The sequence below is a fragment of the Tympanuchus pallidicinctus genome, unplaced genomic scaffold (assembly GCF_026119805.1).
Source record: "Tympanuchus pallidicinctus isolate F22 unplaced genomic scaffold, pur_lepc_1.0 scaffold2, whole genome shotgun sequence".
Taxonomy (NCBI): domain Eukaryota; kingdom Metazoa; phylum Chordata; class Aves; order Galliformes; family Phasianidae; genus Tympanuchus; species Tympanuchus pallidicinctus.
The window spans coordinates 44,361,345-44,387,775 of record NW_026294721.1 but is presented as its reverse complement, the minus strand read 5'-3'; the positions used below and the strand labels follow the sequence as shown (position 1 = coordinate 44,387,775).

Here is a 26,431-nt window from a genome sequence, read left to right as displayed (position 1 = left end):
ACACCATTTCTCAGGTTGATCTGTGATCACTGCTTCAGAAAAGGTCTGGCAGCTGCAGCTGAGCCAGCTGGCTGCGAGGGAGCCTATGCTGCCAAGGGCGCTGCGGCACACTGACACAACACACGTGGCAAGGCTGGGACACAGGTTTTCCTGCCATCAGATGCTCAGGTTGCGAGGCACGATGTGCCCAGCATCAGATAGCTCCTCTTTGGCCCTGGAGAGACCAGTGGGAACACTGACAGATTCACTGCCTGCCTGCCTTCTTCCTGCTGCACTGCAGGACAGGAATCACTGGGGCATCCGCTTTTCTTCACCATCTCCTTGTTCTTCTCGGTTCTCCCACACAGCCACAGGAAGCTCATGGGGTGACAAGAGCAAATGAAACTTGCACCAAATCAAGATTATTCACCCACACGTGCTAAGCCACCTCCTTCTGAAGGAGGGGCCAAAAAGACATGGGGGTATCAGACCAACTCACTGCAAGCCCTGCAGGAGAACTAGCTGTATTGTCACAGTCCATTCTGGGAGACATCTTTAAAAAAAACACTTGTGATCAACGACCAAAGCAAGGGTTGTACTGCAATTCAAGGAAAAGCAACTATTCTAGTTGCAGGGTAATATAATTGATAGCTGCAGAACAAGCGGGGGGCAGCATGCTCTCCTGCAAGGGATATCCGATGGCTGAGGCCATGTCTGTAACATGAGGTACATGGAGAAGGCACTGCTGCTCTGCAAAGCTCTCCTTGGGTTGAAACTAGGACTAATCTTTTGGAAACACCAAAGCATTTGTTAGACAGCTTGCATTTCATTTGCTCAACGGTGGATTTTTGACCAACAAGAAACATCAGGGGATAGTTTTTGATGAGGTTTCCCTTTAAAAATTTGGCAATGCTGCAGCAGGAGTAGGTTAATGAGTCTACTCTGAAGCTATGAAGAAGAAATAAATCATATGCAGGGTTTTTTTCAGACAGCTCCACATACACCACTGTGGCCCCTGCACAAACCCATCTCCACCTCTACCTCTCACCTTCCTCTTTTTGAAGGACCTGTCAGGAGTGTCTGCACTTTTCTTCTCCAAGTCCTGCCCCTTGCTACCAGCGTGCTCCTTCACCTCTGTTCTCTTCTTTTGGTTCCCCTTCTCAGGAGGCTGGGGAATTCTTGACAGGAGTGGGAGATCAATTCTAACCAGCAGGCTGGGATTGCCAGGCACGTCCCTCACCGGTGGCAGCAACTTCTTCTCCTTGGTGGGCACAGGAAGCTTCCCCTTGTGAAAACCCTCCTTGACCTCAGCAGCAGACCTGTGGCCACTAGTCCTGGTGGGAGCTGCGCCCTGGCCCTCAGTGAGGTGTTTGAGAGTGGGATGCTCCTGGGCACTGCCTACCAGGACATCTCTCATGGGTCTGTGGTCCAGCAGGGCTTTGGCATCGGCATGGTGGGAGCTCTTGTGCTTCTTCTCTTTAGGAGCCTCCTGCAGCCGGGGTTTCAGTTCTTTTTGGTCACAGGATTTGGGTCTGCTTTTTGTTTTGGGTTTTGGCTTGTCTCTGGAAGACTGCTCTCCAATCTCATAAGGAGCAGGCTCGCTCTCAACCTTCAGGCCTCCCTTGGGCTCCTCGTGCACTGGGGGCTTGCTGGGCCTTTTGATCCCCACAGTCTGTCTCTGTGAGGGCTCCTCAGTACGTACAGGAGACTTCTGGCAGCCAAGTTTGGTCGGAAGATGAGCATCCTGAGGAGCCTGGGCTGCTCGGATGAAGCTCCTGTCATGAGGTTCCTTTGGTGCAGCACGCTCACAGGAGGAACCGTTGCTGACAGGCTGCTCCTTGTCCTCCTCGTGGCCATCTGTGTGGGCAGTGTCACTGGGGCTTTCTGTTGGCACTGCTGGTGGGTTCACTTTGGTGAGCCAGTTGTCAAGCTGCCACTTATTGGAAGTTGGTGGGTCAGGCTGCAGATAGAAAGAGAAAGGAAGTATGCAAAGCTGACTCCTTTATATCAAACTGAGCACTGGTTATCAGAACCCACTAAAATTTCCCTATACTGTTAAAAGACCTTGAAGGCAAAAGACCATGAGATAGGGGGAATGCTTTGGTACATGCACACCAACCATTAATTCAGAAGCACAAACATCCTTTTTGCACAGGACCAGTCAAACTGTGGCACAACACTTCTGGACTCCCCTAGCCCTACCTGTCGTGCAGTAAGAGGCTGCTCTGCACAAAAGCCTCACTTTGGTGTGCTCTATGCCACTAACCAACACCCTGCACAGTCAGACATGTACAGACATAACCACTGCAAAAACAAACCAGGTGCTATCCTCACAATGCTTTTACCAAATCATTTGCACAAGATGGATCAAGAGCTGTCACATCTCACTGAAGTCCGACAGGTACGGTGGCAGAATTCTGTGCTTTAAGCATTTATCAAAAGAAAGTATACAGCCAACACATCAAGCCCAGCCTCTTCTGAGCCCTCTGCCTGCACTGTCTGCCAGGTGTGTCCCCCTGATCACACAGGGCATGAGCTACCACTGAGCTAACTGACCAGATACATCACACGACTAGGAGAAGCCCTACAGATCAAAACAAAGGTCTGACAAATTGAGAAGAGAGTTAACCAAACAGCCACAAAAACAGACATCAAAGCTGCAAATTGCAAATTAGGGGCATGATTCTCTGGAGCCAGTTCAGAAAATACCACTTAGTTCTCAGCCACAACTCCCTGTTCAGAGAACAGCCACAGCACTTCTCAGAAAAAAAGCTCTAGCGCAGGAAAGGTCTTCCAGGACTAATTAATCCCTTCTGCAGTGGTTTTCTTCTCCACCCAGACTCAGCCCTTCTTTGCACAGCAGAACATAGTGACATGTCTTCAACCATGACTCCAAAGAAAAGCCTGGCATAAAAACAGATTTAGTTTTGTCACATGAAATTAAAACAAAACAAAACAAAACAAAAACAGTCCATTCTCATTTTCAGATAATGATCTCTTCCCTATTTTCACTAGCATTTTAACTTATTAGCCCCTCAGGAGCATTCTGTTGTTGTTAACACTATAAAGACCTTGCTTAGGAACTTTGTAAGTTTTGGTTTATAATGTAAGTAGGCAACTATCAGACAGTGGCAGATGTTGACCCTTTTCTGCACTTATCATCAGCTACCACGTGTGATCTACACCCTCACAGGGGTGTTCAGCCTTTTCAAACACAAAGGATAAGGAGATAATATTTTTTAAAAACTAAATACAAACAAGGAAATATTAACTATATTTTTAAAATTATTTCTTTCATATGAAGAATTGGATCTAATAAAAACAAGCCATGAGCATTAAGTTGTTCCTTGTGCTGAATAAAAAGGGATATAAAATGGTCAGTTCACAATAGCTAGGACTTCACTTGAGTGACAATAATCTAATAATGTAACATTATCAAGCACAGTTGGGTATGAGGAGACAACATCTGTTTCTCTCATTGCAGAAGGCAAAGTCTGTAACTGAACTGCTTAAGTGTGAAGGGTGTTAGATGTGAGACGTTAGAGTGCTCCTAAAGTAAAAGAAAGGAAAGTATGAGCTACAGAAGGCAGGGGGAATAAACGATGGAGCTTTTGGGCCTTGTGAGAATCCTTCAGAATGGCCAGCGAACTGCTTTACATAAGCTGTGGTCCATCAGATTGAACCATGCATTTCCCACTGGCCCAAGAATGTTCTTGAAGTGAAGGACTGTTTTAAACCATGGGACAAGAACACAGTTGCAGCAGATTTTTAAAAGCTGCATGCTCTCAGTTATTATGCAACTTTGAGGCACTAAGCTCTATTTCCCTGCATTTCCCCTAACAGCCTCAGAAATGCCAGTGCAGCACTATCTGAGCCAAACCCAACAGAAGCAAGGCTAAGCACATTCCTGTCCTTCCTGCAGGTCCTATCCCTTCTGCTGCCATCTGGGAGAAGCTGAGTCTGCCACTCACACGCAGGAACTGAAGAGGTGCAGCAGCAGCTTCCAGAAAAGGTACACCTCCAGAGATGGGCCCCAAGCACTGTGCCAAGCTTCAGTTCCCACCTGCAATTTGCTTGTGCCGCACAGGTGAAGGCGTAAATTCTCCAGCAACAGAGAAGGGGAGCACTTCAAGGTTAGGCACGTAAAAGTCTATTTATGCTATTACTGAGGGTTATTTGTTTGACAAACTCTGGCAGAGAAGCAAGAGGCAAGAGGAGTTTTTTGATGATGCAGCAGAGGTGTCACCGGGACACCTGAAGGATGACGGTATTTCAGGTCTGACAGCAATGAGTCCACATTAAGCAGCCTCTACATTTACTTTGCATTCACCTCAGGAGCTGACACCTTTGGAGGGTCGTTGGCTTCACTGTCACTTGAGCTGCTCTCTGTCTCTGAAGAGTCTGAAGAGCTGTCTGAGTCACTGCTGCTCCCTGACTCTGTGCTGTTGGAATGTGCTGATGCCACGCTCTCGGGCTGGGACTGCAGGGCACTGCAAGGCCACCAGGAGACAAAATTAGAAAGCAGCACTCGTGAAGGTTACTTATTATATTGATATGGCAGTATCCAGAAATAAAACCTAAACCCCTTAGTTTGGCACTGGGAAGAAAGGTGAGAAGGCCAAAGGAAAACACAGCCATATTCACAGATAAAACATCAGAATAAAAAACCTCTGGAAATAATAAAACTTTCAACTTCCACTCACGGCAAAGGGAGAACAGCTGGAGGAATACAATTCCGGTTCAAAAGCAAAATCCAGCTTGCCTGGATTATTTATTTCCAATTTAAACTTTCTGTAAAGCCCCACACAACTGAAACCAAAGCTGAACAGCAGCTTCAGGCAGCTACAAACCAGAGCTTGTATACAGAACAGAAAAAGGGACCCATTCCCACATGTACAAAAAAGCAAAGTTCTCCCCCCTCCTCCAAGCTAGCAGTTTGGGAACAAACATGTACCTTGGAGGATCAAGTGAAGAAGGTGTCTGTTCAACAACCTGTTTTGTTCAAAAAACAAATGGGAGAGGGGAAGGAAAGGTTAGCTTTAGGAGCTCAGAGCAACACGACAAGCTGTGATGATTTTATGGGATGTCTGTGTGCAGAGGGGATAAAACATCTAAAACTGACTTGGTCGTCACCACTCTCTTCACTATCACTGAGCTGCAGGTCCTCCTGGAGCACTCTGAAAGACAACCAGAAGAAACACATCAGCCAGGGCAGACACGTTTTCAAGCAGCAGACCCCGAGAGAAGACTCAGTTTGCACTTTCCTAAACAAACAGATCTCCCAAATCCTGTTTTACTTCTGGCATGCTCAAACTGCCAATCTTATGAGTACCAGAAGGAATGACAATAGGACTCCCAGCCTCAGGGCACTTTGCACCATTGGGCAAAGCATCACCGGGTGCATGCAGACAGCTGCTGAAGAAGCTCAGTTCTGGTACAGCAAGGGGCAGGTGAGATCTGCTCTACTGCTGCCAGAGGACAGAGCGGGATGCTGTGAGTGTTTCCAAACACACAACTGAGTTCTAGGGCTGCAACCAGTAACTGCTGCTTCTAATTTCAACAGTCAGTAGTTGGGTTGAAGGGAAACTCGGGCATTCTCTCACAACTTTTCCAAGCAGCAGATTCAAGCACCACAATGCAAAGCAAAGGCTGTATCTTTTCTTCAAACAAAAAGCTCCATCATTAGTATCAGAGCTAATGGGAATCACACATAGACAACAAAGAGAGAACAGACTCCAGCAATTATTCTCAAGGCTTGTTATGTTAATGAATACTTTTGCTTCCTTTCAAAACTAGTAACAATTCCTCTGCTTCCAGCGCTTCAGGAGGGAATCCAGCCCCCCTGCGTAAAGCCACAGCATGGCAGTTTGTTATTTGCTGCTACTTGCAAACATTCTTGCTCGCACAGAAGGAAAAGCACCCACTTTCTAGGGCGCGTCCAGCCCAGCTGGAGTACATGGGATGAAGAAATCCTACAGGAAACTCCACACCTCTCTACAGCCACATACCAGTAGCTACAGCACATCAGTTTCCAACACGCCTGTGGCCCTGTCCACTCCTTCTAAAAGAAGACAAGTCCTTGACTTCTTCATGCTTGAACCTGGGTGACCTGGAACTGAATATCCACTAATGAGAACACCCCACGTCTTCAGTCTCAGTGGAAGACAATGCCCTAATACAGTCACAGGCTCCACTACTGAATTACATGCTCCCATCTTCCTGCATCACTGCCATTTGTTTGCACCATTAAACTGAAGAACTTCATCCATCCATTTCCAACTCTTACTAGTAATGCTGCCAGGTTAGATGTTTTTTTCTTCTTCTTTTTTTTTTTTTTTTTCCTTGGTGGGATTTGAGTGAGGGGCTGTCTCTCTTTTGAATCTTACACTTCCAAATTCTTGGTTTGGAAGATGAGAAAATGGGTACGTTTTCCTGTTTGTAAAGAAGTCTTTATTTAATTCTTCTTTTTTATTTACATCTTTGAATCCCATATAACCTTGCTAGCTTAGGGTGCATTCTTATTTTGGTAGGATGTATGCTTTGGCACAGTTTCCTTCCAAAGATGCCAGGGCTGGCAGTGCTGGACACCATCTGTGGATTCTGTTGATGCAGCAACTCTGTTTGATGCAGTTTACTTTCAAGTTACAAGACTCTGAAAACTCAAGAGTAGATGCAAAAACAAATGCCTGGGAGTCCAAACCATAAGGGAGAAACTGCATCCTCCTGTCCTTCTCTCCCCAGGCCCAGCAGACAAACTACAGATACTACAGCACCAGCAGTGTAATGCGTTGCTGTTGTGTTTTATTTTTCCAGTTCATAGCTCTGTTGTTGAAACACGTCCATGCAGCTGCTACTGTACAGTTCAGAGAAAAAACCTGTCTCAAAAGGCTGTGTTTCTGCATGACACCCGTCTGAGTCAGACTGAGGCTGGGATGCACAGAGCAGGACAGCATGAAGAAACACCCAAGGTTTTTTGTGCCCACCAGCAGGGTCAGTCCCTTCTGCAGGGACTGCAACTACCCACAGACCCCACTTCTTCTAACCCACGCAGAAAAGGCTCCTTGTGCTGTGAGGGCTCTGCCTGCTGACACCTTCACAGAGCTACGAGCTTTCTTTGCTCAGGCATTTTGACTCTGCCTTCCCTCAGGGTTATCCTTCCTCCATCTCCCAGCCTCTAGAGCCTCATTTCTGCACACACCTCCCCTGCGGATCTCTTCTTGTAGTAAACACTGGAGGGAAACAATAGAAGACACCAAGGTGGAAAACAACTCCCTGCATCCTGAAAGTGGTTTTCTGGTTTTTGGGTTGCTTTGCTTCAAGCGTCCACAGACGAATTTGCTTTAGAGATGAGAGATATCACAAGGAAGCACCACCTAGATAGTCTTTTACATCTGCCTTTTTTGCCTGAGCTGCTGTTAAGTTAAACAGAGAGTGCAAGAGCATTGCAACTGCTGAAGTTCAATTCAGAATCAAGGAGGAACACTGCAGCTTTAAATGAGTCATACTTTTGCATGGACAGACAAAGCTAGTTTCCACAAAACAAAGTTTCAACAAATTGTCAAATAGCCTGGTTCAAGAAAATAAATCTGCTCTAATAATCATAATGTTTTAATTAGTTCAGCACTTGAAAGATGTCAAGTTCTCGCTTGCAGGACCAGCAGCTTATGCGCACACCATCAATCTCCCTGCAAATCTATTTAAAAAGAGCTCTTTTCCCTGGACAAGGGTGCTGAAACCAGAGCAGTTTTGCCAAACAGCTCCATTGAAGCAGGGGCTGCTCCCCCCCAGCCGACCACCACGCCAGGCTGGCAACTCCCCATTCCAGCATAGGCAGCTGTGAGCGCAAGGGCTGCATCCAACAATGAAAGCCATCTGGGAACCCAGGCCCCTCAGGGAGCTGAATGCTTAATTTGGGTACACAGATGCACAGAGGGATTTCAGCCTCTAATTAAGAGACACAAGCATCATTTCTGTTCAGCCTGCTACGCTGGGTAACACGAGCGATGCCGGGCAGCTGAGCTTTCAGACAGTCACGTGGCTTTCGCAGAGCAAAGAAAGCCCTGTTGTGCAGAGAGCAACAAAAACAAAAAAGGAGGGCCATAGCAGTTGAAGGGAAAAACGTGGGTAAGTCCTTGGGCAAATCTCAATTCGCTCCCCTCTGGATGTAAATTGCTCTGCTGCTCTGGCTTGAATTGCCTTTGTAGGCAATAAAGCAGGTTAAGTGTGTCCGTGATACATGAGAGCTGGCTCTGAGATGCTACAGACACTGCATTTAACAATGGACATCAGTGACCACAGCTTCTCTTCATCCTCTGAGGTGGGATGGTGAGGTGGGATAGGGTCTCTTCTTCCTAGCTGGCTCCAGAAGGCTTTGATTTGTCTTCCTTCAATGAAATCTCTAAATGCAGAGACTCAGAGAGATGCTCCCAACAGTGAGCAGTAGAATGCTTCTGGCTGGGCTGACTGCTCAGGTCAGGAAGGCTTCCATGAAGAGCTTGAATGAGAAATCTCGAGGTGGGGAAATACTCCTCCTCTCTTTTGTGCCCAGGCTTTTTTGTTGTTGTTGTTACTGATTTAGTTATTCATCATAAAGAAAAGTTTAAAAGGAAATTGGTTTAAGCTTTGTAGCCTGCAGCTTGCAGCCCTCCAACACCACAGCCTGAAGTCAAACGAGCTCTGTATTATCACCGAACTGACAGGCGTTCAATGGCTGCACACAGGCAACTCAGCCTCCTATTGGAGATGTGGAATGGTTTCTGCTATTCAGGGCTCAGGACCCAACAATGCTGCCATCTGGTCAGCTTAATCCCAAAGGACTGAAAGTCAGCCTGCACAAAACTACTGTCAAGAAATTCCTGTAATTAACCTAATTAGTAGATAACCACTTTAACCCACCGGAACAGCTCCAAGTTGTCCTTCTGTTATTACAAATCTTTTCCACTGGCTTAAATAATTGCATTGAAGCAACAGATGAAATCAGTTGGCACTCCTTCCCTGCTTTCGCAAAACTGTGATTATGCATAAACTTCTACAAATTCAGGTTCAAATTCTACAAAGCCTTCTGATCAAAGAAATCATAGAATGGCAGGGAAAAGAAATACAGAAAGAGAGAAGAAATAAGTAAATATAGAAAAGGTACAGGAATTTCATATCCATCCCACTATAGAGAATGTAAGCTGAGGTTTTTAGAAACTTTGCATGAAAGGTTTTATTTTTGTTGTTGTTGTTGTTGTTTGTTTTAATTAAAACAACTGAAGTACAACACAGCTTAGGGAACTTTTCCCTGGCAGTTGAAGAAAATTAGACCACGAGATCTCTTCAAAATATCACCTCAAGCGTACACAAATTCCATCCCATTGCTTTACGAACCCTCACAAACTTCCTAATGCTATGCAAAATGGATCAGCTTCACTTCGTTTCATTTGCAATCTGCATCAGTTTAACACATTACTAACACACACACAGTATGTGATGATATTACGTAGCCAGAAATCAACAGAGCAAAACCTCTCCACTTGGTGCATTCATAGTCGTGTGGTTTGAGTTTGTTTGTTGTAAATTCACTCAGTTTAAATTTTCTGAGAAAAACCAAACTGATAAAAACTTTAATCTTCAGCAACACCAAGCAAGCCAAATTTTAATTCTTTACAGATTCTTTCAAGTAACTGCAGAGTAGAGCATGGGAACTGAGTCTGGTTGGTTACTTACGATATTGTTGGATGAGAACTAGGCAACGTTTTGGAAGGTGCGTCATACTGCTCTGTAAATCAAAAACGAAGTGGTTGGTTTTGCTTGCCCCATGTGAACCATATTTTACTTTATGGGCTTTGGGTGTCAGATTAGAAAGTCACTCTCTTCCAGGGTGTAATCATTCGCCAGTGGGATTATTCACCACCCCAAATAGGATTTCCTAACAGAATTCCTAACAGGACAGTTTGTTCTCTGCTGAACTGCTGCCTTAATTTCCGAGTAAGTAATGGACACAATCTCCTAAGCACTATCTAAATTCCTTAGTATGCAGCCAAGCCCAGGAAACTGTGCTTCTTAATCAAGGTGAACATCTGATACTCTCCCCAGTGTTTAACACAGCACACAAAGCTATCTGCCAGTTCATACGTATCACTGCGTGCTATTTGGACTTCTACTTACTGTGATTCTGTGCTACAGATGTGATATGCTGCGATTCCTGGAAAGAAAGCGAAAAGTTGAGAATAAAACAAGCAGATTTCTCTTAACAGCTACATATCAGTGACCATAAAAGCCTGCCTTGCCAAAGTTTGCCTTTGAGTTGCCTATGAGTTTCAGCTGCTTTGACGTAGTTCAGCATTGACAAACTGCCATGTGTTGCTGCCAATCAGGAATGTGCTACTGGCACCTTCACGGTGTGTGCCTTTATGAAGAAATATAGAACATTTTAGCAGAGCTGCCAAATGTTTCTGTTTAATGCAGGCATCAAATATTTTTGTTGAAAACAAAGACAAAACCTTTTTTTGTGTTGCGACAGAGACATGATGCTGAACATGTTTCTGCACAGCAGTCACAACTAGAGCCTTAGAGCCTTGTGCTTTAATTTATCTGACTTCTACAGAAGAGAATCTCTCCTGTCAGCCTTTATCTATGAAAAGCAGATAAAAACCAGATGGAAGCATATGCCAGAGCTAGGAAACCCCCCTAATTTATCAAAAGATCTGGAAAAAGGGGCTGACTTACCTTTGTTGGAAAGGGGAATTTGGAGGGCTCCGCAGCACTTGGCGTGTGAATAGCTGTTAAGAGAGGTGGCCATGAGTGTGTCATTTCCTGGAAAGAGATGGAGAAAAGCAAAATGCGGTATTTCCACTGATACACACAGGTGAATTCTTAAGCTTAAGACTTGCATGGCTCTACCTGAAGTCCCCGTGGACACTGGAGATGGTGTGGTGAGAAGCCCTCCTTTGGGCAGAGCACCCACCCCAGAGAGAGGGCTCACTCCCGGCAAGCACACCTGCATAGCTCACGCTGCACCACACAGTTTGCCTCAGGGCTTGAAAGAAAATGTGTGTGGGGAGCATGTCTGTGCAAAGTGCATTTTGTACTTTTGGCAGCAAGTACATCAACTGCAGTGTTAAAATCTCTACTGGGCTGGAATTTGCAGATGCCTTTTTTTCCATCAAGGCACAATTAAGAAAGCTCAGAAGTGTCTCCAGGTTCCTTATCAATCAGGAATAGAGTAAGGCACGAAAATTTATAGGGAAGTAAACCCACACCGCTCCCTTTGGCTGCACCAAGCTGCAGTAGGTGACACATCCTGGGATGCACCAAGCTGCAAGACATTACAGGCAGGAAGCCCAGTGCCGCACCTCCAGCTGTACCCAAAGTTGGTGGCTTTGACTCTCTGTGGCAGACCCAAAGACCCACTTCTTCTGGCTAATAAACTGAAGCACAGCAGGATTGCTGTTCATAGTATTTTAATGTGGGAAAAACAGAGTTAAGCGTTGAGACCTGGTATTTCAGAGCACTGACCTTCAAAATTTCTTCAACGCACTGGCTATCACTGGGCAAAGTTTGCTACAACAGAAAAGAGGGAAGAAGAATGAGTTTAAGACATGCACTCATCATATGTTTGCTCACCACTGATTATATAAACATGAAAACCCATTAAAAAAAAACACAGGTAAAAAGTAAGAGGCTACCAGAAGGATCAGCCACTAAGATTGCCTGCATTTTGTGACTTGCCTCCTTATTTCTGTGCACTCATGTGCCCTCAGCCAACAAAGAAATGAAAGCCCTAAGCTTGAGAAAGCACACTTGAAGACCACTTGTAAGTGGTCTTTGAGTGGAGACACTGTGCATCAGATTCTTGACTCCTATGAATATCACAGAATCATAGAATTGAAACATCAAACAGCTAGGACTGGGAGGGACCCCAAGGATTACCAGGTTCCAAGCTCCCTGCCACAGCCAGGGCTGCCAACCACCACATCTGGTACTAGATCAGGTTGCCCACGGCCCCATCCAACCTGGCCTTGAACACCTCCAGACACAAGGCATCCACAAGCTCTCTGGGCAGCCTGTGCCAGCACTTTACCACCCTCTCATGAAAAACCTCCAACTGACATCTAATCTAAATCTTCCCTCTGTTAGTTCAAAACCATTCCCCCTTGTCCTATCACTGTTTTCCAGTGTAAAAAGTTAATTTCTCTCATGTTTATAAACTCCTGGAAGGCTGTAAAGAGGTCTCCCCACAGCCTTCTCTTCTCCAGACTGAACAAGCCCAGCTCTTTCAGCTCGTCTTCAGAGCTCCAGCTTTTGGATCATCTTTTGGCCCTCCTCTGGACCCACTTCAACAGCTCCCTGTCTTTCCTGTGTTGGAGCCCCAGACCTGGACACAGTACTCCAGCTGAGGCCTCACGAGGGCAAAGTTAGAGAGGGACAATCACCTCCCTGTCCTGCTGGCCACCCTTCTTCTGATGGAGCCCAGGATACCATTGGCCTTCTAGGCTGCCAGAGCACACTGCAGGCTCGCTTTAAGATTTCCATCTACCAGGACCCCTAAGTCCTTCTCAGCAGGGTACTCTCAAGAAGTTCTTCACACAGACTGTATACATATCTGGGATTACCTTGACCCAAGTGCAAAACCTTACACTTTACTTTGTTAAGCCTCATTAGGTTCACATGGGCCCATCTACCAAGTTTATCTAGGTCCCTCTGGATGGCATCCCGTCCTTCTGTCATTTGAAATTATAACTGCAAAAGCAATTCAGCTGTAATGCTGCACTTCAGAGGAACGCCTTGGAACCACCACCAAATAGGCATTCATTATGTTTCTTTGTTTCCTAACTTTGCCACTGCAGAAAAGTTCACCAATATTAATGCTAAAAAAAAATACCACTGGGTTCCCATTTAGAGCTGCTTCCCAATTAACATTGTATTTTAATACAGATATTGATCCTCACATTTATTTTTGCATGACAACCACAACAGCTTTCACCAATGCAGTGAGGAACACCAGACACCAGGGTTATCCTCCGAGGGTGCTCTCATGTTCTGTATCACAAAACAGGCTGGAATGCATCCATCAGCTCTCAGCAGAGCATGCTCTGGAAGCCTGTGTGATTTTGCAGAACACAAAGGGAAAGCATTGCTATCACAACTGCAGCAGTAGAAAAAAGACCCCTGCAAACCACAGGAGAATGGATGGCACATGGGAACCACTGCAGCCAGCAAGGAGCAAAGAAAAGCAACCAGGCTGCAGCAAGTAAAAGGAGCACAGGAAGGCTGCTAAAACACGATTTGCCTTTCCTTCCTTACAAGTTGAGAAATTGTTATTGAGGGTTTTTGGTTTGCTTTTGCTTTTTGTGTTGTTTTTTTTTTTACAAAATTACTGGAATTTTTAAAAGGAAAAATAAAGAATTTGATCTAAAAGTTGCTGAGATGATTAAGTCTTTGCACAATTTCCTTAAGCTACGAATTAAGCTGTGGCAAGTCAAACCAAAGATTATGCAGAGATTGAGAAATGAGCTGGATTTTAAGGACGCAAATACCTCTTTCCCAACTGCAGGATGGGAATACTTGCATGGACTGACATTTTCCTTGATGCTACTAACATACAGAGCCCAAAACCATTTATGGGAGGTACTGCCCACTGCGGGGCTACACGAGCAGTTTGCGTGTGGTCTGTCTGCAATCTCAGCACCTGGCACCCCTATGCTCAGTGCACAACACTCAGCAGTATTCCTGTTTGCATGTCTGGAGGAAATAACACGTTCTTTAAAGATGTTACATGCTTTTCTCGCTCAGGGATGGGTTCTTTTCCTAAAGCAAAATCAAACAAAGTCATGCAGTGTAAACACGTACTGTGCAAAATCTCATTCACAATCATGGGTAGGAATGTTCTGTTGGAGTTAATAAACATATATGCTGAAGTACTGTATCAATTACAAGGCTATACCAAAATGACCAGATGTTGAAGCTGAATAAAGAAGCACTTTGGAAATTCAAATGATGGGGTACATATTTCAGAAGTTTTCAATTTCTCAGTAGCCCCAGCTTTAATTGATAATATTATTCAACTATTTAAGATTATGCTTTGCTCAGAGTCTGCAGGAATTAGGCTCTTAAAGGCAAATCAATTCTTTGCAAATAAATTCTACCTACTAAGATCAAAGTCAAGCATAGCAATTCTTCTTCTTAAAAACAGATGGTCCCATTATGACATTTGTTACCAATAGCAATGAGTACAAAGGATTCACACAGAGGGTGATAAAGCACTGGAACAGGTTGCCCAAGGAGGTTGTGGATGCCCCATCCCTGGAGGCAATCAAAGCCAGGTTGGGCAGCCTGGTCTAGTGGTTGGTGACCCTGCACATGGCAGGGGGGTTGAAACTAGATGATCACTGTGGTCCTTTTCAACCCAGGCCATTCTATGATTCTATGATGCACTGCAGTACTCAAGTGAAGTACTTTCAAAATGAAAGCACTGATTGCCACTTTGAGAACAGAGCACAAGCTTCCCAGACCTCCTCTCTTCACCATGCCATTCCTGACCACTCCTGCTTATCTGAGAACACTCAGTGCTAGAGTCACAGCCCCTGGGGCACTCATAGGAGGAAGCAGCTTCCAATTTGCACAGGAGCTGCAGCCATTGAGCACGCTTTTGATGTCAACATTATTTTAGCACTAGTGTGGTTTCTCTTGCATGACAACAGTAATTTTGTATGCATGTTTCCTTCACAAACCCTCTGCTGTCCGCCTGAGAAATTATTTGACTGTCAATTCTGATCTCCATCTGAGTTCAGTGAGGAGGCAAGAGAACAGAACTGTACTCGTCAGGATCACTCTTAACTGAGGAAGTCTAGTCTTTTTAAACCTTAAGGGAAATGTAAGAAATATTTCCAAATGCTTCTAAGCTGAGGAACTAAACCTGTGGAAAAAAAACCAGCAGAACAGCTTTTCACTTGTGAAGACAACTTTTTCTACTGTCTTACAACTGATTACATGCAAAAAGAGTGGCTCTAGATCTGATGCTCTGAAAGTGAGAGCAGAGTGCTTCATGAGTAGCTGTGTCACTGTACATCACAGACACACTTTGATGCAAAGCAGCATCCCTGGGCTGGATATCAGATACATACCATACCTCAAGGCTGCAGCCAGCTGTGCCCAAAGCTCCTCAGCCACTCCTCTAGCGCATCCTTAAACACTCTGCTACAAAACCACTGCTCTCAAGGCTCAGTCTTTACTTCCAGCTATAAAAGCAGTGCCAAAGGCCCTGCTCCTGGGGTCTGGTATCATGATGTGACACACACCAACCGTGTTTATTCCTGCTGCCAACAGCTGTGTGCTTGGCAAAGGTTTTCTGTGGCCATACAGCCACAAGGAAAAGCTCTCTCATTAAAACGCTGTTGGTGGAGAAACTGATTTTCTAAACTTAACTCTTCAGATAAGGAAAAAGTGTTGCTATGTGGTCACTACTCAAGCAGCCAAAGAGAAAGAATGATTGCCTGAAAAGGTGAAATAATCAATTAGGTATAATTTATTGCTGAAGTAATAAACATTTGTCATGGAGAGGATGAAAATTGGCTGCAAAAGCTTGGGAAGGAGGGAGATACTGATACTAAGGGAAAATTCAGTCAACTACCTCTTTAGAACTCAGTCAGAATGAAACATGAGACTTGACACTCTGAAGCACAGAACACTAAGCTGCATGGTACAACACAGCAAGAACACCACTACTTTCTGGATGTTATTTCAGAAATTGACACACTGGTAGAGTCATACTTTAAAAACAGTGCAGCACACCCTACCGGGTAATACCAGGATGATGCTACGTGGCTGTCCCAACTGCCCTCTGAAGTCACTCATCACTCTGACCACGCTCATCACAAACCAGAGCTCACTCACACTTTATTGTAGTCATTCCTTGCTGCTGTACAGGGCAAGGGCATGAGAACTGCTGTGTTGCCAGGAGGAAAGAGCAGTACCAGCAGGCTGCTAGAGCATGCATCACTGTGCTGACACAGGAGACACCCACAGAGTATCCCTGAGCTACAAAATGCCCTTCACCTGAGTTCACCAGAGTCCACAAAGAGCAATAAAAGATGAAGCATGATAACCACTCCCCTCCACTTCGACAGCATTAGGAATCAGAGCAAAACCAGAAAGTTGCTCAGATCAGTGTTAGGAGAGTATTAAGGTGATGCCCAACATAGGAAAAGAAATCTGAAAGAAAATGCATCTCTTGAATAAGATACTATGAAAGTACTCAAATAAGGCCAATTCCCTCTCTCCAGCAGCACTGGGGACAACAAGCTGCCCCCTGCCTGCCCCCTGGCCCCCATGCCAGTAGTGCATGACCCATTTCCCTTGTCTCACGATAAGCTCTCTGTCCCCAGCAGCCCCCTAGAGAGTGCAGATGGGGTGCCCACAGTCCGCAGCCAGAAGTGAGGTCTCTGTAGTCACCAGCTCAGCACTTACCTCTGTTAGCACCGCTCACCGCCTTCCTACATGGCAAGGGAGATTTCCTGTTTTCACACCCCCCCCCATCGGCCCCAATTGGTGTCAGGAGGTTGCGGTGTCTTTTGTGCTGGTGGTGGCCCTGCCAGGAAAGAACTTTTAATCTCTTCCCTCGCGCCGAGCTGTGAGCGCAGTGACGCTCCCAGGTACAGCTCCCTTGGCTCCTCTCCGAAAAACGCTCTCTCAAGCACACGGTTGCTTAGCAATATTTGCCTTCCCCCTGTATGGTTCCAACTGGCAACTTCTGTCCCTTTGGTACTTTGCACCAGGGCAAGAAACAGCGCGGAGAGTTCTGAAATCCACATCAGGTTGGTTGGCAGAAGGTGTTCCGCGTGAGCTGCTGCAGCTGCTTTGGCGTGGGGCTGCTGGTTTGTTTCCAGCCTGGGTTAAACACATTGCTTCTTCCAAAGAGGAGGCACACAAGGGAAAAATGTCTTTTGCCTCCAGTGGGACCCACCTATTAAATCAAGCACAACGAGTTGCTTTTTTTGTTTACGTTATTCTAGCTGCATGCTTTGGCTCAGTTGAAAGAAAAGAAAAAATAAAAAACACACAAAAAAAACCAAAATAACACTGCCATATAATTTTCCCCTGTCCACTGGGATTGGGTTTGATTCCTCCTAACATACTTTAAGTGCATCAGGTGAGAGAAAAAAAGGGGTTCCACAACCTGTTACTGCACCTGAAGCATAAAAGCTGCCCACAACGTTGCACTCAAACTCTGTCTGATGCAAAATGCTCGCAGCTGCCTGGGGAATGCTGGTTGGGATCAGCTCCTCTGCCGGATCAGCAGTGCAGCTAGACCACACCAGGAGAAAAAAGAAACACAATTCACATGAGATCAGAAAAAGGAGTAACTGCTTTCAACTCAGAGAGCCACAGAGGACTGTGAAGAACACATGGGATCGCAGCAGCAAGCAAAGTCCTGCGGTTCCCTCTTCCAAAGATGTGGTGCACACCTTCAAGCACCACAGGGCCCAGCACAAGAGAATGGTGACATCGAACTTCCATTCCTTCTAACCAAGCTGGGCAAATTGCTTGTGTCACGCCTGAGAGCAAGCATCAGCCCAGATCCAGCTGCCTGATGCCCCGTAATATATCCCAATGATGCACACTCCCCCCAGTTCCTAAGAGACGCTTGTAGCGGGATGGCTACTGATACAATTCTTCAATAAGCCAGTAATGAAAGCTACCTCTGGTTGGCTGTAAAGTCATCCTGCCGGAAGACCTGGCTGTCACAGGCTCTCAGCCTTTCCAGATCACCCTTTTTCACATTGCTGTTTACAACACTGAGCAGTGACCCTCACACAAACAGCACAGAGTGCCTCTCGTTATAAGCCACAAACCTGCACAGAAGGAACCCAAGCTTTCACCTGTTGCTTTTCCTCACAGCAATTCCCTCTTTGAGATGCTGCTATGTAGCCACCACTGCAGTCCCTGTTCCTCAGCAGCCGGCAGCTCATTTCCCCTTGCAGGCCTTCTGCCCTAACGAGCTGCCTGGCAAAACACAGCAGCTAATGCAGCTGCAGCACTCAGCCACAGTTAGCCTTGGTTATTTCCATTCCCATGCTAATTTTTTAATAGATAGTTCTATGCAATCAGCTCCCTTCACTGAATCGTTGCTTTCCTAAAGTTGCAATCAAAGCAGCTGCTATCTGTGTACAAAGGCGCAAGCAATGACAGCAATGGTTAATCCCTTCCAGCAGAAGATGGGACTTGCCTGTAGGAGCCAAAAATAATTCTTCAGAGGTAGGATATGGGCACACAGCCTGTAATATCAGAGTTCTAATCCTCTTTTGAGTCGTGCCAATGCAAGGGTTACAAACAGGGAAACCAAAGGAGCCATGTTGCTCAAGACACACTTGATTGTAACCCCAGGTTACGATCAAGTAACCAAGTACCAAGTGCTAACGCTTCCTACTAGAGTGTGTGCTTTAACTGGGAGAGGCTGAGCGTATGTCCCAGTCCACACAGTGCTGCTGTCCTGCAGTTAAGAGATCCTGGCCAAGTGCCCAGGAGAAATGTGGAAAGTGAAGTTGTCCTCACATTATCTTTGTGTCATATATACACTTCTCCGCTTTCTAAGGGACAGCTGGAGCTTTACTGAGCAGCTTATCAACCATACTGCTTCCCCAGAGTATTACCTTGTGCCCTAGATCATAATAATAACACCACCCTTTCAGGACAGACTTCATTTTATTTTGATCCCCCTCCCCCAGTGCTGCATCTGAATGTATTCATTCACTCTTTATAAACTGTGCATTAGTCCACACTGTACAGATGGAGGTTTGGAGATTTTAATCACAATCACAACTGCAGGTATGCACTTTACTGCTTAACAAGAGCATTCCTTGCTCCCAGGGCCTTAAGTTGAGAATCCAGGAATAACAACAGTCATTCATGTTTGACCCCCTGTTTTGTAGTTGTGAATCAAAAAAAAGACAAATTAATGCAATGCTTGGGAAGCAAGGAAACCCTTCTTGAATCCCATCCAACACCTCTGACCATGAAGTGGGTAGTGGGGAAACACTTAACTTTATGATCCAAAACAAACGAACAGAAGCAAACAAACCAAAAAAAGGGGAGAGAAATCAACCTCATTTGTTAAGCGAGTTGCTTCTCAATTTACTTCTCACTTTGTAGGTGAAAGAGTCATCCCGTGATGGTTTCATTATAAGGGACAAAAGGAGCTACCTACCAACATTAATAAAACTGGCAGGAAAAAAAAGTCCAGTGCTGCACATTTGTTTAGACTCTATACCCTTAAGAATGCTTCAGGATTTATCAACACTGTCTCTCATAGAAGCCTTGCTGATTCCTGGCCCTGCCATCAAGCCTATTTCCTTTATGACACCACCGTCTTTGTAAAAGGAAGTAATAGGAAGGGGACAAAGACCGAACGTAAGGTTTTTTATTCAGACAAGAGAGGAATGTTGAGTTTCTGTATGTGAATGCAAAGTGAGTTACTGCTGGTATCTGCTGTGGATTCACCTGCCCTGCAGTGGATCTGCTCATCCGTTCAGATAGAAAGGCTCAACTCCTCAGTGCTGCCAGGAGCAGGAGCTGCCCAAAATGAATCCACAACTGCAGGTGATAGATGCCTTTGAAATTCAATTAACCACAAAACACATGCTAGAAGACACGGCTTTCCTAAACACGTCAAAGGACATCACAGGGAAGAAGCTGCTTCCTAAAAGCAAACAGGCCACCCTCTCACCCCTGCCACCCATCTCACCGTGCATCCAGCACAGAGCTTATCCAGGTACCCAACCACGTAAATGAAATTGGAATTAGAGTTTTGTCTAGCACAGAATCATTCCCTGCATTAGTTTCAATTCCCTTTCTATGGTGCTCTTCTTAGGCCACAGACCAACAGCACTTCTGCCTCATTAGGGTGCAGGATTTCTGACATGCACTGAGCTCCAGAGATATGTGTTTAATGGAAAGTGAGTGGAAAGAAGGTCACTGAGCAGACAGCATCATCGCCAAAGCCGCCCCATCTTAGCTTAGATTACTGCAGATGCACACACAAGGTAACACAGAGATCAACTGGATGGGGAAAAAAGATAAGACGGATGTAGAAATGGAGCCAAGAGAGCTGAGAGAGAACAAGAAGTCTCATTTCTGACAAATAAGCATTTTTTTCTCTGAAGAAAAAAATAAACACACTAAAAAGACAGGCTTTAAAAGTACAATTATAAAGTGAGTTTCTGCTTTTAAACTTCTGGGTAATGAGGAATGGGTAATGAAGAAGATAAGGCTCCACGTTGCTTTACTACCCTACCCCCTTAGGAGTAAAACATCTGGTCAAGCAAACAACCAACTTCAGAACACACTGCTCTTCCCATTTTGAGTTATGATACGTTACGCCAAATCAACATTGAAGCAAATACTGTCTCTCAGCATGAAACTATTTTCACAACTTCTTGACAATATTGCATTACCAGCTTCCTGTTTTTCCACATGAAACTGCCTACAGCTATTTGCAGCTGATCAAAACATCTTCCAACACACTTTACCAGGAAAAGCAGACGGCATCCACCCTATTCCTTTTTATTAGAAAGTCAAAATGCAATTCTAAAAGTGCCTCCATAGGTCTCCTCATCCAAACATCTCAGAAATCAGCACTGGGAGATCCACATGTCACAGGACACAGAGCAGCCTAACGATGAGCACAGTAATGCTCCCCAAACCATGCATAACAATGCTGTTTTATAAAACTTGATGTACCAGCAAAGGAGGTCTCTCTCTTCATTGTCCCATCCAGGAGAAAACTGAGCAGAATCCTACCTTAAAATGCACCTTCTAGACATGATAACATGCACAGCCGCCAGTGCTTCAGCAGCCTCTGTTATTCAATGCCCTGCTTTCCCACAGCTGAATCCTGCCAGCAACAAAGCCCTCTGACAGTCGCACTCACCTCAATGGGCTCAGAAGAGATGTTCAATTTGGATAACTTGACCTTGGTGTTTGACTTCAAATCTGAGATGTTTTCATACGGTTCACCATGGTATTCCTCCAGCAGAGGCTTGAGATCGGGTGACTCCACCGGAGCCTGCTCTTGGCCATCCATTGGTCTGACATAGGCAGTTGGTTTCTGCTGCATTGCACTGGTTTTTGATGGCAAAGGTGGGGGAAAGGGTTGAGAGGAAGGCTGAGTGGTGCCAGCCAAGATAACGGCTGAGTTGTCCTGACTTTTATTCTCCCGTGAGCCCACCGCTCGGCCCTGAGGTGATTGAGTGTAGGCTGGCCCATGACCTTTGCTGCTGTTCTGTGACTTGGAATTAGTGTGCTGGATGGAATGTAGAGGTGACAGGGGTGCCACTGGAGAAGACAAAGATGGCAGCAACGGGGAAAGCTCCAAAAGAGTGGCCTGAGGCTCAGAAGCACGACCTCCACCACCAGAATGCCTGTCAGTTCTGTTGTGGTGAGAACTGGCATGACTGTCCAGCCTGCCACGCTTGTGTTCCTGACCTTGGCTCCAGCTGCTGGACGAGCTGTGACTCTTGGCATGCCAGCCTGGAGCTGGTCCTGTTCCTGGTTGTGCCTTTTGGTGGGGAGCGTAGTGGCCTGGGCGGGGAGGAGCAATGACTGGAGGTCCCATGTGTGGATAGTGGCTTGCATGGTGGAATGAAGATGATAATGCACGGCTGGTCTTTTCAGGGAAGGATGGGCGATTGGGCTTTCTCTGTGGGATCTGAGGAACGTCGCACTCTGGTATCCCTATGAGATTCTGATGGCACCTGTCATTAATAAGGTCCTGCAAGTCATCATAATTGCCCAGCATATTCTGAATACGGCTTGACAACTCATCTTCTTTATTAGTCTGAAACAGAAAAACAGAGTGGGAAATCTGAAAAGCACAGAAAAAACCAATCCCTTAGATCCAGCTCAAGAAGGGATACCCTCTGAGATCTTATTTTAATCACCACAAGTTAAGCTATCAAGGTCAACTTGTTCCTGCAGGCAGCCTCTGCAAAGCAGATCTTGCTGCTCTTATCAGTATTATTCCCTGGAGCAGATGCTGAAGGCACACCTGTTTTCAACCACAGCTGTAAACAGGTGTGTAGCCCAGCCACTTGTGAGAACTCTCCCACCAAATCCCAGACTTCAGGAGACCCCCAAAAGAACCTGCCCAACCAGAAGCCCAATTTTAAGTGCACACACTATTATCCCCAGGTGAGCAGATGGGACCACCATGCAGCCCCCCACCACTACCTTGTACGGCTCAGGAAAGAGTGGGGTGTTCTCAGGGAACTTGTCTTGCTCCTGCAGAGCCTCCTGATTCCGCCTCTGTCTCTCCTGTATACGCAGCAAGTTTCTGTCCTCATTGTACAAGCTTTAGGAAAGAGAGAATGAAAGAGTGGTTAATGTTTCACAGCCGTCTTATCAACGAATATCCGCTTTGTGCGGAACCTTCTGTTTTCAGGCAACACATCCAGCACAGCATCTTGAAATGCACAGGTTGGTTACAGGCAATAAATTGGTCACGCCTAGTATTTGCAATACTGCAACACCATGTAACATACAACATACACAATGTATCCTTCTCACGGATTTCCACTGCCAACACCATTTATCAAGAAAGGTGGGAAGAAGGAAAAAATAATCATCCATTTAATAGTGAAAAGCAGTCTGAGAAGTATTACTCATTACTTCAGTTCTTCACTTGGGAGAAAAATCAATTTCAGAGTTTGAACTTTACCAACTTTAGAAACTGGCTTGAAAACCCCCACATGGGTACTCAGTGCTTAATTAGGAAACCATGCAGTTGCATTTAAAGTCATCATATAATCATGTTTAAAGAGAGGGTCCCAGGAATTTGGAAAACCCAACACAGGAGCACTCCAGTCTTCATGAACCACAGACACTCCCCTCACTTTACCAGCCTTACATCACAACAGCAATAAAGCTGTCTCATACACACAGCAGGAAGACTCCATGGAAAACCAGACTTTGCAAGCTGCATTTCTACAAGAGGCAGTATGGTGGTGAAGAAGAGAAATGCTTGTGTCTGCATACTTTGCCAATGAGATTCGTCTTGCCAGGTATCTATAAATGTTAGAGCAGTGGATCTCCTTACTTTGCAATTGTGCCTCACAGCAGAGCTTCATCTTGCAATGTCTGGTTTTCCATGGAGTCTTCCTACTGTGTGTGTGAGACATGGATTGTGGAGATATGGACATGTGAAACCTTCTTAGTTTGACTTCTGATGTGTCCCAGTCTGGCAAGGAATCATCGCATCTTGCCCACACTGATGCCTCCCCAGCCATCACACGCTGTCAAATACTCAAAATTCAGTTGTCCCCAGAGAATAGGTCTGACTGCTGCGGTGTGGTTTTCCTGACTTCGAGAGAGCTCTGGAAATCATGCTGCCGAGTGGGAAATTTCCATAAATGGAACTGCAGCAAGGAGGTACTTATTCTACTGAGACAGATAAACATATTTAGGGGTTAAACTATGCACATTTAAAATAGTTTCCAAATTTGCTGGTGCTGGACTGTTCCCAAACACAGCAAAACCAGAAGCTTCCAGTAAGCACTACTCTTCTGAAAACAATGCAAGTTAAAAAATAAAAAGGAATCACACATCACTGGTTTGGTAAACATACAACCTATCTGCTAAAAACAATATGCAAGAGAAACATCTCCTCTGTGCATCTGATGGCATCTAGCAAGTGAAAAAAAAAAAGTCCTACGTATCATTAATTTGCTGCACAGCTGCCTTATGAGTGCTGGCAGATACGCAACATATCAACTGCAGAAGACAACAAATTAGGAAGACTGATAGGGGGAGCTAGAAGAAATTGTGGCTACATCCACTACTCAAAACTGTGTGCAAGCGATTTCTTAAACAAATGCATTTTGTGTTGACAGTATTTTCTAAACGTTTCTGTCTGAGTTATCTGGAAAATTTTTACTGAGTGAAACATCACCTTCCAAGCATTCCAGGAAGTAGAAAAAGATTCTGTAAATATTCTTCATATAAACTCACAGAAATTCCCTTTAGAGCAAACATGGAAAAGCCCCAGAAGATGATCTAACAGCTAAGACATTGTCTGCTAGCACAAAGTGGACCTCTGAAACTCCCCCTGTACACATCATGAGATTACGGCCGCATTTCGGGACACGGACACCAACTGCAGAGCACATTTGTTAGATGAGCAGGACTTGACCTGGAGGCAGCTCCTCTTTCCCCCAGCTCACTTCCCATGTAGTTGCAGAAGGTAAGGCAATGGGGAAGTCAGACACCTCATCCCACATTTGCTGGCTTCCTCTGCAGGTTGCACAGCTCTCTTGCAAGAATAGCTCTCTTTGGACTCACCAGCACCTTCACTGCCCTAACTTTTGCACGTGGAAGCCAGCACCCTGCACTGGCTACCAACAATGCTCAGCTCCATGACAAAGACCCAACAGGAACATGCAGTTCCCAAAGTCCCTCCCCATCCCAGCCACACCAGTGGCAAGAAATACAATTACAATGCACTCCTCTTCCTGATGATCCAAGCAGAGATTTGCTGCCACCTGGAATCAGGCCTGGAAGTGCTTGCACACAATGCATGTTCGCTCATTCTGGCCACATGCCACATAGTTTTGTTTCATCACACACACACACCTCCCAGGGAAAATAGCAGAGGCACCTTTTGGACATAATCCCATCTCAGGCTGCCATTTCTTTCACCTCCTTTAGCACCAGCCATTCTCCCAGCCAAGCTTTCCTCTGGCAGCTCTCAGCCACCGTTTTCATCATTGTGCACACGGCAGCACAGAGAGGAAATTAGCAAAAATAAAGGGTATCTGCTTTATTTGGAATGTGACAGCAGTACTCAGAGCTAAGCTCCTTCCCTCTCTTCATGCCTCCTGATAGGCATTTTGACTCAGGTTGCCCTGTGGCTATTTCTGTCTTGGTCCACAAGTAAATATCGAGCACTCTGTCATACACATGCTTGGTTTTGTTTGTTTTCTCCCAGTACTTATTGAGCTTCTGACAGTGTTGACAGGGCTAGAGGATACACAGATATTGCACTACCTTTCCCCAAGCATATTTTGCTGATAAACTTAATTGCATCTCCAATCCAGGCCTCCAGCCATGGGTCGTTGAGCTCGCACAGCTCGGTGCTGAGAAAGAGCTGTTTAAAATATGCATCTAAACAATACAAAAGGACAAAAGCAGCAGCAGATGCTACATCTTGTTTTACCTCCCCAGGTGAGAGATTGCTCACCTCTTTTGGCTGGACAGGAAGATGGAAGAGCCACAAAGTCAAGCGAAAGCCTCTTGGGGAGTGTTTTCACAGCTAAAAGAGTAATTCCTCCCCTCCCAACAGGCCTACTCCAGACCACAACAATCTCAGTTACCTTTAAAAGCCTCTAAAGTCACTACTAGAGCACAAAACATCTCTTTACCATCTGTTTTATTGTTCAGTGAGGTACCTGCAGCAGTAATTGAAAACCTGAGATGGAAAGAACAAAAGATCACACCACTATCATCAGCAAATTAAGAGTGAAAAGAGCGATAATCCCTGAACACCGGTACCAGTGCGTGTGTATTTCCCTGGCTGGCAGATTGCTGAGATTCTGAATCACTTCACAGCTGGGCCCTGCTGCAGAACAAACAAGTGGAAATTCTGATCAAATTCTGTTCCAAATTGCAGAGGAAGCTGAGCCAAACCCACTGAAAATGGCAAAAATATTCTAATCGGCTTCAAGGGATCTCATGTCAGGCAATGGGCAAGTATTCTTCAGCTATGTGAAACAAAACTGACCTTGGGTACACGCAAGCAAAGCATCCTCCACTTGGATGCTGCATAAGGCTCAGCTTCAGTGGTTTGCCAACCAAAAAAAAATACAGAGAAAAAGAAAAGCAGCAAACCTAAAAAACTCAACTGTTTTGAGTTCCTGAGCATTAATTGCAAATGAAAGCATTAGCAGCACATCACTTCTTGTACCACAGGTATATTTAATCCTCTTTACCACAAGCTCTCCCAGCAATAACACTACATCTATTAAGATAAAATACAATGCATGTACATATACATATGGGAGCAGAAACTGATAGGAAAGGATGCAGAAGAACACCAGTGAGAGGTACTGAGAACACCAGCCAAAACCCTAAGGGCTTCTTCTGTTTGTCCTCCCAGAAAGATGTCCTTTACATCATGCCCTGTCATAATGATCTCACAAGTTCTTGGCTTAGAGCTGCAGAAGCAGAACACTCACATTCAATCTAACAGTAACAGTTACAAAAAAATCCAAGCCACATAGCCTGACCTTGCAAAATGTTTTCTACCCAAGCCCTGTGCTGCATCCCCAGTGGATTATGGATATCCTTCTATTTCTGGGCTGGCAAGCATCCAGATTCAGAGCAATCAAACTGTTTTCCTCAGAGCTCCTGATTACATTCAAACAAAAGGAAAGCCCAACACACTTGTAACTTGCATCTCTTGCAGCCACAGTATTTACCAAAA

The 26,431-nt window shown here is 45.3% G+C and overlaps 1 protein-coding gene across 3 annotated transcripts in view; it reads right to left on the bottom strand.

Moving 5' to 3' along the window:
• AFF1 (ALF transcription elongation factor 1) overlaps positions 1 to 26,431 on the bottom strand; it is a 54,551-nt gene that overhangs the window by 12,217 nt on the left and 15,903 nt on the right. For all 3 annotated transcript variants that reach the window (XM_052683017.1, XM_052683018.1, XM_052683019.1), the window contains exons 2-11: positions 22,186 to 22,306; positions 20,888 to 21,793; positions 11,479 to 11,523; positions 10,690 to 10,776; positions 10,129 to 10,165; positions 9,688 to 9,739; positions 5,102 to 5,156; positions 4,934 to 4,971; positions 4,310 to 4,469; positions 1,028 to 1,939 (exon numbers count right to left, since the gene is read on the bottom strand). In XM_052683017.1, the coding sequence (XP_052538977.1) occupies positions 1,028 to 1,939; positions 4,310 to 4,469; positions 4,934 to 4,971; positions 5,102 to 5,156; positions 9,688 to 9,739; positions 10,129 to 10,165; positions 10,690 to 10,776; positions 11,479 to 11,523; positions 20,888 to 21,793; positions 22,186 to 22,306 (2,413 nt within the window). The remainder of the gene's footprint in view (positions 1 to 1,027; positions 1,940 to 4,309; positions 4,470 to 4,933; positions 4,972 to 5,101; positions 5,157 to 9,687; positions 9,740 to 10,128; positions 10,166 to 10,689; positions 10,777 to 11,478; positions 11,524 to 20,887; positions 21,794 to 22,185; positions 22,307 to 26,431) is intronic.